Here is a 12,436-nt window from a genome sequence, read left to right as displayed (position 1 = left end):
ATTTTTTATTTAAAATGTTAATATTCTGATAACTTTTAAATTTTAAATTAATTAATATAACATATTGTAATTAAAATCCGTCACTATCCACATCCACAGAATCATTCATCAAACAAAGTCAACAAAAGCAAATCTCAAAACTCGAAATTGTAACCTAAAACCAACCCTCGAAACCATTAACAAAACCCCCCATTTGGGTTTTCGCAACACAAGATCTAGGAATGCAGCACCAGATATGGGAACGCAACACCAAATCTAGATCCTCATAACTCTGACTGTTCTTGTTTGGGTCTTCAAGTGTTGCTGTGTTAGCGTCACTGGGAAACTTAGGTTTTATCTCTGGACCACGCATACTCTTTTATAATTTATATTATATTATCAGATAAAAATGTTCCAATCTTTTCTTTTTTTTTCAGATAAGCACCAATTTTTTCGTGGCAGATGCATGAGCCAGCCAAATGGCAAACAATTACAGAAGGCCGATAAATTATAAACTGAGGCCACCATAAAAACTTAAGTGTAAAGCATTCTATTTAGAAAAAGTCCTGAAAAGTAGATGCATTACAATTAAAAGACTTCCTTCAATGACAAGATTTAGGAGACAACCAATAATTTAGGAGAAAATATCTGAATATTTTTAACTAGTCATGTTTGCTTGACAATTGGCAAGTTTAATTAATCATTTTGATGAGAGAATTAAGCAATGGTCTATTACTAATTGTCTACCTTGTGATGATATGCCAGGGTTAAAATATGAATGTGTCTCTTTCTCTAAAGTTTTTCAACTTTCCATTAAGGAAAAACCATTTTCTTTTCATTCTTTCTTCTTTCATCACCTCGTTAATTCTCGTCCATAATGTATTATTTTGACCCACCAACTGAGCTTTAGGTAATAGCAATATAGAGAAGTTGAGCAGCGAGACAAATGCTAATTAGTATACATTAGACATTGATTTAAAAAATAAAACTTTATGTTAACAATTTTTTTTACCATAACTTTAAATCGCATACTGTAATTGTGGTCGTATTGTTGGGCATGGAAAGCGAGATGCATGTGTTGTCTTAGTAGGGCGTACTTTCTCCTCTTAAATGTGTGGAGTTTAACGAATTGAGGACCAGAGTGGCCATTCTATGTACCATATATGATAAAACAACACTTTCAATTTGGAAAAGAGAAAAGAGAGAATGGCTCTATGGTTGTGGTTGAGCAAGGAAGGCAGAAAGTTTTATTTGGAGTCTTATTAGTAGTAGTACTACCATCCTGATCTGTACCATAGAAAATTTGAAAGAAGCAACGGTCATTCTTGAATAATTACAATATTTTTTATCCAGTATTTAATTAAGACTGAAATATTTTGTTTTTGAGATAAGAGTAAAATATCTTTTTGTTTCCTTAAAATTGTAAGACATTGTCATAGTAATTATGTTAATAAATGTGTAATGTAGTTTAGTTGGTTGAGTAAGGATGTATAATTTGATATTGATAAAAAAAAAATGTGAAGTGTTATCAAATTAATAATTTCAATGAATTTTTAATCAAAATAACATTAAAAACATTTTCAAGCTAACTTATATATGTGTCCTTCATTAATGATTGGTCCTATCAGGGGATATAAAATAAAGAAAATTAAAATTCATGGAATCCACCACTCCTTGTCCTCACTCTCCACTTGCAAACCCATCTTCTTCCATATATATACTCCACCGTAACAACCACCATCATCTCTTCCAATCATCATGTGTTGTTCCACATAAAACACCCATGTTATCATTGACACTCACACAATCACTCATTCCAGTTCTCTTAGTAGAAAATTGGGACCTAACTCAACTCTAAAAGTTAGTTCAAAAGGTAAGGGTTGTCCCTCACTTATATATTCTAATGTGGGATTACTTTTAGTCGATGTGGGACTTTAATTATTTCCCTCACGCCAAGCACTTCCTGGACTCAGGGCGTAAACAATAAATGATTGGTGTTTGTCACCACAAAGCTAGAACTAATGGAAGCATGGTCCCAGGATCAAAACTGGCTCTAATACCAAGTAGAAAATTGGGGTCTAACTCAGTCTTAAAAGTTAGTTCAATGGGTGAGGGTTGTCCCTCACTTATATATTTTAATGTGAAATTACTTTTACTATTGATCGACTTCATGCCAATATATATATATATATATATATATATATATATATATATATATATATATATATAAAATTCAACCATTAATGCTTGTGATTTGCAAGATTGTTGTTTCGTTGGCTATAGGTTCACCTGATCAAGCAGAATGAAGTTCCTAGAGTAGACACTATTGAAGAGCATCTAATTTAAGCAATCCCTAAACAAAGTTGGAGAGATGTGTGGCATATCAAATTTTTTTCTAATCTCAAATGGCATTGTTGCGGTCATAGTCTAATTTTGATTGAAACCTATAGCAACAAAATGAAGAACGCAAAGATGTTATCATAAGCTCATTGCATTTAGGGGTAATGTCATTCCATTAAAATGAACTGTGGTGGGTAACTAGGTTATATTTAATAAAATTAACTGAAAAGTTAATTAAAAATTAAAAAATTAGTTAAAAGTAAAAAAACTAGTTGATAACTAAAAGTTATAAGTTAATGATGAAAGTTAAAAAGTTAGTTTATTAAATTATAAGTGTTTAATATAATTATTTGTTGAAGTAATTAAAAAATATAAAATGACAGAAAAATAATAAAATTATGATTTATTTAAAAAAATAATTAAAAAATTGAATAAATATATTGATAATAAAATAAAAAATATAAAAAGTTAAAAATCAGAAACTAGTTTCTTGAAAAATTCTACTTCTGGTAGGATTTCAAAATATATTAAAAATTACTAATAAAGTTGCTAAAAAATATTATTTATCGAATAAATAAATAAGTTTTTTGACAAAAAAACTAAAATATAATTAAAATGTTTTGTGAAATATAGGCATAATTAATATTAAACAATTACCTAAGCAAATAAAGGAGCCCAAATTAAAGGTTAACAAATTGCAAATGATGGATATATATATATAGAAAAACTTACTTAACCAAGAACACCATGTCTAGATTAAAGTTTTAAAACTTAAGTTTTTATTAAATTTAAGTTTATAAATTGAGTTTGTAAAAATAGTCCAAGTCTTATTTTTACAAAATTGTGTTTTTAGACAAAATTTTTAATATGAAAACATATTTTGGTGAATAATAAAATATGCCATGAAATTAAATATATTTTCCAAAAACACGTTCAGCACCCGAAAATACTTATTGAAGGGTTACAAAATCAAATTTAATCCTGTCTTCTTAGGTCTGAAATAGCAAAACAGAGAGAAAAAAAGTAATCAATGCAAACAACTTATCAAAATTTCTCATTTGATAAAATTTAATACCTAACCCAATTCATCTATCAGAAATTCAGAACCTTGTTTAAAGGTGTACTGTTTTGCTTGTACAGTTCGAACTTTCGACGATTGAGTAGGCTCGACAAGAATAGCAAGTGTGGACAATATACGTACACCTCCGCGCCTATTAAGAGGGGGAAATTTTTATTTGTTTGTTGATTATTGATTATTAAAGGGGTTAATATTTGTTTTAAAACATTTCAATAATATCTATTTATATTTTTTAGTGACAAAACAATCTTATCTCTGTTTTACGGAAACAAAGAGTGTTACGAACTCAAATAAAAATCACATATAATTTGAGAATCATAAATTCCAAAACTCAATTGATAACCTAATGTTCTCTTTATTTTTTTTTCTATCAAATTATGTCACCTATCATATTTACACTTCTTTCTTTTTCTTTCAGGGGTCAACTAACATCTTCAAAAACTCTTTATTTTAATAGAGGAATAATTTATTTCAATAGTACGTGTCTGAAAATTGACTATGGTCAACACACGCATACCATGTTACAGAAATCACAATATTAGACGGCAAAGATTATGTGGTTGTGTTGTGTTATTATGACAAACTTAGTCTCTACGGCAAATGCTAACCGTTGGGAACTAACAAGTCTTCTATTATTAGTTCCCATCATGGAGACCTTCTAGTAAATTCCAATCCAACTTCCATGTAAAGCAAAAGCATACAAAACAACCCTATCATTCATTTGCTTGCCCAACCCTCTTAGGGCTCGTGAATTCCAACCTCCTTTGAGTTGATACATACATACATCTTTGTTTAATTTGTGTTTAGAAAAATTATTAGTTTAATATGTGAAAGGTCGCCTTAAAAATCGATTCATAAGGGGATGATCTATCTAGCTATATAAACACTTATCATGTTCATGAATCACTCGATGTGAAACTATTCTTAACAACTTCTGCAACACAAAAACAAACACCTTATAATTAGGATCTTATATTTCAATCTTATAGATGGGAATTTATGATAAAAAAAATAATTATTAATCAAATTGATGAATATTTTTCATCTACTCCTCTCTTGGTCCTTAATTATAACATCATTTTAACTAAATGTGTAATGCAACTCTTTTCCCTCTCAATCAACAAAACAATACATAATAGTCCAAGCAAGCACGCGCTCTTAAGGAAAGTGGTACTTTTTTAAGTTTATATTATAATATCCCAAACACTATCTAGTATTATAATAACCACTTTCTTAATACATAGAGATACTTATCTGCTTGTACCCCTTTATATACCTCCACACCCCCACTCTCTCTCTCTCTCTCTCCCATAGATAACAACAACAAAGTCCCAGTCACTCACCAATCATCATTGCTAACACTACCACTCCAATTAGTAAATACACTCCCTCAAACAATGGAAATGGAAGCAAGCCCCAAGCAAATAGTGGCAAGGAAGCTATGGAACATAGGACGCATAGTGTTCCTGATGTTGAGAAAGAGCAAACTCGCCGCTGACTTCAACCTCAACTTGTTGCTCAAACGCGGCAAGCTCGCCGCCACAAAGGCCATAGCCAACACCATCCTCACGCTCCACCTCCACCGCTCCCAAAACGACGAGGACGCCGTTTATTACCCGCGCGACTACGAGTTCAGCTGCAGCAACAGCCCCGCGCTCTTCCACGTCATCAAACGCAGCACCAATAAGCACCACCGCCGCCGCCACCGCCACTACGACGACGACGTTTCCACCGTTCAGAAAGTGCTCGAAATACTCAACAACAACAACAACAACAAGGTCGCTACTGCTTCTCCGTTACCCGGGTTCGGAAAGAGTCCAATTGGGAGAAAACTGAGAATCACGGACTCACCCTTCCCTTTGAAGGACGAGGAAGGTGGGGACAACCAGGTTGACGTTGCGGCTGAGGAGTTTATCAAGAGGTTCTATAAGGACCTCGACTTGCAGCAGAAGATGGCTGCTATTGAGTCACCCTACCGTTATAACTTATGGGGCAGATGAGAAAATATTGTCACCTTTTGTTATCCATAAACTATTCTTGTATGGTTTCGAACTATCACGTGTTTTTACCTGCTATATATATAGTCAGTTTTTGAATTCACTAGAAAAAATTACTAATACTTGATTATATATATATATATATATATATATATTAGTTGAAAACTATCAGGATCATAGATTGTGATGTGGTATTGGATCATGTAATAATTTCTCTTTTATCATTACCTTATACGCATGTTTTCTTACTACTTACACGAGTTATTTGATTTGTCACTTAAACTCATTGCAACCATCTTTTTATTTTTGTGACAGCACCTTCTTCGTGTTTTTCACAATCTTTTGTCAAGTAAAAAAAAAAGTCACATTGTGAGAGTTAATTATTTGCACGGAGAGTTCGTTAATGGCGCATCTATGGTTGAGGTGTGAATTAACAAGAGTTTGATGTATATTGTTTAATTTTCTAAGATCTTGTTAACCAATGTGCCCTAATTAAGGAATTAAAAGAGAAAATTAAATATTTATTTTATAAATGATAAGAGAGCGAACAAAAGATTATGAATAACATAATTTTAGCTTTTCAATAAAAATATTTTTACTTTAATTTATTTAATTAATGTCTTTAGGACACCGATTAATATTTATTTTTTCTTAATTATATCATAGTTTAAGATGGATAGATGCAGCTTGTACATAGCTTTGTATTTTCGTCACCTAGTTTGTTTGTTTTTTCTGTATATTGGCTTTCATTCCCATTTGATAATAAGTGAGAGTAAATTTCATCCATTATTATGATGTGAGATGTTTAGATTTGTTATGCTATCATTATTGATGATGGTAGTAAGTAACAAAAAGAGGGGAAGAAAGGTCACAGGAAACAAAAGGGAGTTGTCTATGTGCTTGTTAGGAAATTTTTTTGGCTCTCAATAAAAACTTTGCATTTACTACCTCTGCTTTTTCTCCGATAAAATGAAGAATAAAGCAAGAAAACGTTATATCCCTGGCCATGGGGTCGTTAAGTACAGAAATTAAAGAGGTACAGCTTTTTAGGGTTGGTAGATTGCAAATTGGCTCTTTGTTAGCCCTTTTGATCAGTCTTATTTTCTTGTCTCTGAATTGGTCTCTCTGCATTATGAGGGTGGTTCTGCTGGTTCCACTGTTTCTGCTTCAATATTTATATATACAAGCTTATAATAACTCGTAATTAAATTGAAGTGTACAGTTAAAAACTTAAAACAAAGTATACGTAAGTAGTGTAGGTGCATTTAATTAATTAAGTCTCTTTATTTGAATTCACTAACGTAGTAGTATATCTGATATTTCTCATAAATAAACTTTTTGCTAATTTAATGGGGAGACAAACACGAAAATTAAACATTGTAGTTAATTTGTTTACTATTTGCTGCGCGCACATTTAATTTGTTAGAATTAGAATCAGCATCCGTCTATTCCTAACCAATAAATACAAATCAGTTATGTTTATTAATTAATTACTCTATTTTATTTAACCTAATTATATATATTTGCTTTCGGTAATGTAACTAATCGATGTTAATTGTTATAGAGAAGATATTGCTGGTGTTGTTGTCCATGATGATGATCCTGAATAAACTGCGAACCCACATACTTGAATGATCACGAGCTATTAATTAAATTACATGTACAATTCATTTCTTGTATTCACGAATCAAATAACCATAAATGAAATTAGTTTGAGATGTGTGATGATACTGTTCTAAATGACTTATTCGCATTATAGGCAAGCCTCTCATATATAACAAGCTCCTCTCAACAATGGTTGGAACTACCAAGGTTTCTTTTTATTGTAAACTCAGAGGAAAAGGAAGAAGAAAAAGTTGAGGAAGAGAGTGAGTCCATGAAAACTTTTTGAAGGATCAATATTTATAAATAAAATTAGGAGTTTCAAAAACTACTTCACCTCACAAAGGCATGAAGTGAAACCAAGCCAAAGAGACCCAATTAATGATAACAAAAATATATAGTTTCCAAATAAGCACTAAATTAATTTAACATTAATTTTCTAATTTAATTAAATAAAGATATTTACATTTTGAAATGTTAATTTAAAATTTACAGCAAGTTTCACGTCACTTTGCTTACGTCAACAGAGTGAAGGTAATTGTAAATTTTGAAAATGATAGATAGTAATGCTATAAAATATAAAATGGGTTAAATGTGTTTTTAGTTTTTATAAATATCTTATTATTTATCTTTACTTCTTTAGTTTTTTTAAAACAAATCATCATTGCAGTCAAATAAATAAATCATCTCTTTTTTATTTCTCGTTTATGAAAATATGTTATATGCGATTCTTGTCTTCGTAGAAAATTATCTTCTTTTTTTTAACGCTCAGAGTTCTAAAATAGGGATAACGTGTGGCATATTTTCATATATATAAGATTATTTTTTTTAAGAATTAAGAGCGAACACTGTGAGACTCTAAACATATTTAATCCATACAAAATTTACTTTATAAAATAAGTTAAAGTGTGGAGAAAACTGAAGCTTTGCCCTTTTTTTTTCTTTTTTTTTGGGTGATATACTTATTTTCTTTTATTTAACTATATCATCGTTAATTATGTAAAAAAAGAAAACTATCATCATTAATAAAGCTGGTGAAATATCACCTTGTCGCGCGTAAACCATTAATTTAACAAAGACGGTTATATGTTCTACTCGATCGGAATTGAAAATAAAACTAAAGAACAAAGACATCTTAGAGATCGATAATACATGAAGTTTGATTTGTTGAACAATAAATTTAGTCGTAGAAGAATTAATTATTCGTACTCCTTGTGTGAATTAAGACATTAAGTGATATGCATCAATAATCAATGCCTGTGATATTGCAGTTGAAAAGTATATATTATATATTACTGTGTTTAAAAAAAAACACACACACTAATTTTTAACAAATATGTGGAAAAAACACAACGCTACTAACACAGTTAATATTATCTTCTTTTTTCATTTTTAGATTGAATGAATTCCTATTTTAATTATTGAGATTGTAAGCGTCAAATCATTTCAATACTAAACTTTAAAGTTTTTATTTATTTTAATCCATTTCTACTTGATTTTCTATTATTGTTTTGTACTAAAAAAATTAAATTAAGTGACATTTTATAAAGTAAAAGACAAATATTGTTTTAAAAAAATAAAGATTAAAGTAATTAACCCTTAAATTTTAAGAAATAGAAGAGTTTTCTATTTTTAGAGCTCTTCTTTTTATGCTTCAACAAATTTCAATTAATATTTATTTTAAATATAAAAGCAATTAATTATACAAAAAATAATTAAGAAAAATTTATGTGCATGATTTTTTAGATGATAAATAAGCATTGGCATCATTAGTTAATTAATCATTTGCTATATGATCGGTTAACAAAAATAAGACAGCTCGACAAAACTTCTACGATGAAAACACTGCAAGTAAGAAGTAAAATAACAAAAAATGATCTCATTGATAATACAAAGGCAGGAAATTTAATTTATTAATGGTCAATTCGTACATCACTAAACCATAATTAATTTAAATAGAAAAATTTATCATTGTCTTGCTGGAATTATTCACCCAACATTCAATCAAATATTTAATCATTGTTAACTACTTGTGAGATATTTCTTTCCTTCCAAAATAAGTGTCTTTAATTCTAGGTTATTTTACATACATTAAAAAAACTAATAATATAAATAGATAAAAAATAATTTTATATAATTAATCTTATTATTAATATTGCATTGAAAATGTAACAAAAAAAACTATTATATTGAAAATTAAAGAGATGCTTATTAATATTATTAATAAAAAAGTAATTAATATTACATTAAAAAATAATATAACACTTAATTTGCGATGTTTTTTCCTCCAAATATGACGTTTGTTTTGAAACGAAAGAAGTATATTTAATTATTAGTATCACAACTCAGAATTATAGATTGATAATGATATACAACTACATATATCTACTCTTAATCACTTATGAGACAAAAATAATTGTTATTAAATATTTCAATAATTTCATGACTTTTTTTTTTGCAGAAATAATTCACCTTATTAACTACTTTTAATTTCGTTCGTATTTAATCATCAATGCTACAAGTACAAACCGATAATTATATATACATATTTATTCACTCTTAATCATTTGTGAGATAAAATCAAGCATATATATGTATATATTTATCTCTTAAGTTATACTAGTATTTCTTATATGTGATTAATCACATGTAATGGGTGTCAATGAGGTATAACTCAATTTGATTAAATATGATATATGAGATTATTGTAAAATTTTTACAGATAAAAAAAAAAAAAATCAATGTGATAGCTGAATATTAGGTGTGAGAAATATCAAATGATACAATATAATTACTCTTCTAAATATTATATAGAGAATTCAAATTAATTAATTATTATGTAAATTATGTAGGGTTCTCTTTGCGTAGACATGCATTATATATACCTGACCTTAACACATTTAATTCAAATATGAACAAAAACTTATTACACTTTGTTGGTAGTTTTATTAAAGTGGCCATGAAGAAAATTAAAGGCAGCATTTTAACTAAAAGAAAAGAAAAGAAAAGCACTAGTGGGGAAAATTAATCATTTTAATAAAAAGTTGGTGAGGAATCGTGATATAGTAGTGCTCTATAATTGGATTGCAGAGTCCCTTTCAAGCACTAAGGCTAACTCTCTTTTTCTCTCCACATCGTATTAATTATTTATTGGCTGAACTGTAAGTTTTGCCTTTAGCTGTGAATGATATTTTAACCTTTTCTTGGAGTTAATTTTTAATATCTTCAAATTTTGAGCCAGCATTTGACACATGGCATATATATAAATCACTGGACATTTAACTATTTGATTAGAAACTCGCTGTCACAATCAATTTCATTATTGGACATCCATGCATGTATAGTGAAAGTATTTTTAAAGTTTTATATTGTACGAGGAGTATCTTGACAACTTATTAAAAGTTAATGTATTTTGAATTTGTTAACAAACTTTTAAGGAGCTTGGCAATTCATTGTTTTAAAGTAGTTAAATAGAATAAATTTTAATTAATTACTTTTGAATAATTAGATCCTCATTTTTTTAAACAATTCTTTCTAATTGACTCGTGGAGTTAGTAAAATCGCCACAATTTGTATTTTATTTTGTGTGTGGGGTTTCAAGTTGCCATAATTAATCAACTTCAATAATTCAATTACAAAAAAATTTTAAAATAGAAGAAGTAGCACTTACTTAATCGTTATAACAGCAAACTTTACTAGAGTTGCAGTGATAAGGGAGAGTTATTTAGTGGGATAAATCACAAGTAGTACATTGATTTGTCCATTACTTCTATATATAAAAAAGTAGTGGCAATCACAATAGTCGAGCCATTTTCTAAAAGATGAAAAAGCCATGCAGATTTTGGTTCATCACATATATAGGCAAGACAGGGAAATATTGCTTCAATTAATTAATAATGGGGTAAAGCCGTAAATGGTACTTTAACCTTCAAAGTTTTGGTTTGTATATTATATATTTAAATTTGATTATGTGTGTAACCAAGCAAACACTATTTTTTTTTTTTGTTCCAAAGTTATCAGCTTAAACATTAAATTTCAACCAAAAAAGGCTCTCATTCTTTTTCTTGTAAAATCTTTTTTTCTTATATATCTTAAAATCCTATTTTCACATTATGTATATATTTTTTCAAAATTATCGTTTTTCCATTTTTAAAAATTTTTAAAATTATTTCATATTCTTAATCAAGCATAGATACTAAAATATTTAGATAAGAAATAACATCTCAAGATTTTTAAGTAAAAGATAACAGTAAAATCAAATTTATTGAAATATAAATTTAAGAGAACTAAAAGTGTAATTACATATTTATTCTTCCTACTTAAGAGATGTTTATATTTAACAAGCCATTACTCGTTATAGCCTTATAAGCTTATATCAAATCGTGAAACAGTTTAAATTTGAAGAAGCTAGTTTGGTTTCTCCATTTTCCGATCCAAGAAAGAGAAAAGACCTTCGTTCAGGCAGAAAATACCAAATAGAATCTCTTATCAAATAAAAAGCAATATCAAATCGAAACTTTTGTCTTTATTATTTTAAATGAACATTGTGATGTGGAATTGGGTGGTCTAACTAATCCTTTTGTCCAAGCATACTTATCGTCTTAAATTTTTAATAGGCTTTAACTCTTTTGGTACACTCATAGGCTTTACTTATTAATTACTTTCTACTTTTAAAATAATTATCATTTTAGAGAGAAAATCTTATTTATTTTATTTTAAAAGAATTTCAATTTTTTATTTATTTAATTTTTAGTATATCATAAAACAAAATAAATAGAATAATAATTTGATTAATATATGATTACGTTTAAAAATAAAACTTTAATTCTCTCTTAACGCTAGTACTACATATAAAAACTCCAAAAGTTATGTTTTAAATAGGAGAAAGTATAGTTCGTTGATCTTTAATAAAAATCAGCTTAAATGTACTCCAAATATCCATATTCCTCGTATAAATGATCCATAATTTGAGGTTTTCTTTTCCTTTCGGTTGAAATAATTTGAGAGATATATTTGGGTTTGCGTCCAACACTAAGGTTGTGACGTTGCCATGTGTGCAATGTATTGACCAAAAAGTAATTATGAGTGGCTGCAATTAATTTACATTTAATTTAATAGATAAGGCTGGGATTCCTCATGTCTCTTTTGTCTTTACAAAAGTAGGATTATTATTTTTGCATTAAAGGATTTAACATTTATAACTATTGGAAAGAAAATAATTTAATTTGGTATCATATTATTTTTTATATCTTCACTTTCAATTATTATAATATTTTATTTAAACCTCCAACAACAACATTACTATAAAAACAAAAATTTCAAACCCAACTATATATAAATAACCTACAAGTTCAAATAAGAAATGTCTTTTTTAAATAGTAATAAAAAAAAGGACACAAGAAGACCTTGTGTAGACATATGCTTGTATGCGCGTCTTTTA

The 12,436-nt window shown here is 28.6% G+C and overlaps 1 protein-coding gene across 1 annotated transcript; it reads left to right on the top strand.

The window, feature by feature from the left end:
- The first annotated feature begins 4,661 nt into the window (after nucleotides 1–4,661).
- On the top strand, nucleotides 4,662–5,621 carry LOC114407795. Its single transcript, XM_028371049.1, has one exon. The coding sequence runs from the start codon at nucleotides 4,795–4,797 to the stop codon at nucleotides 5,395–5,397; it is 603 nt and encodes a 200-aa protein (XP_028226850.1). The 5' UTR covers nucleotides 4,662–4,794; the 3' UTR covers nucleotides 5,398–5,621.
- The last annotated feature ends 6,815 nt before the right edge of the window (nucleotides 5,622–12,436 follow it).

The sequence above is a fragment of the Glycine soja genome, chromosome 1 (genome assembly GCF_004193775.1).
Source record: "Glycine soja cultivar W05 chromosome 1, ASM419377v2, whole genome shotgun sequence".
Lineage (NCBI taxonomy): Eukaryota > Viridiplantae > Streptophyta > Magnoliopsida > Fabales > Fabaceae > Glycine > Glycine soja.
The sequence above is the reverse complement of the archived record's forward strand: the minus strand, read 5'-3'. Positions and strand labels throughout refer to the sequence as shown.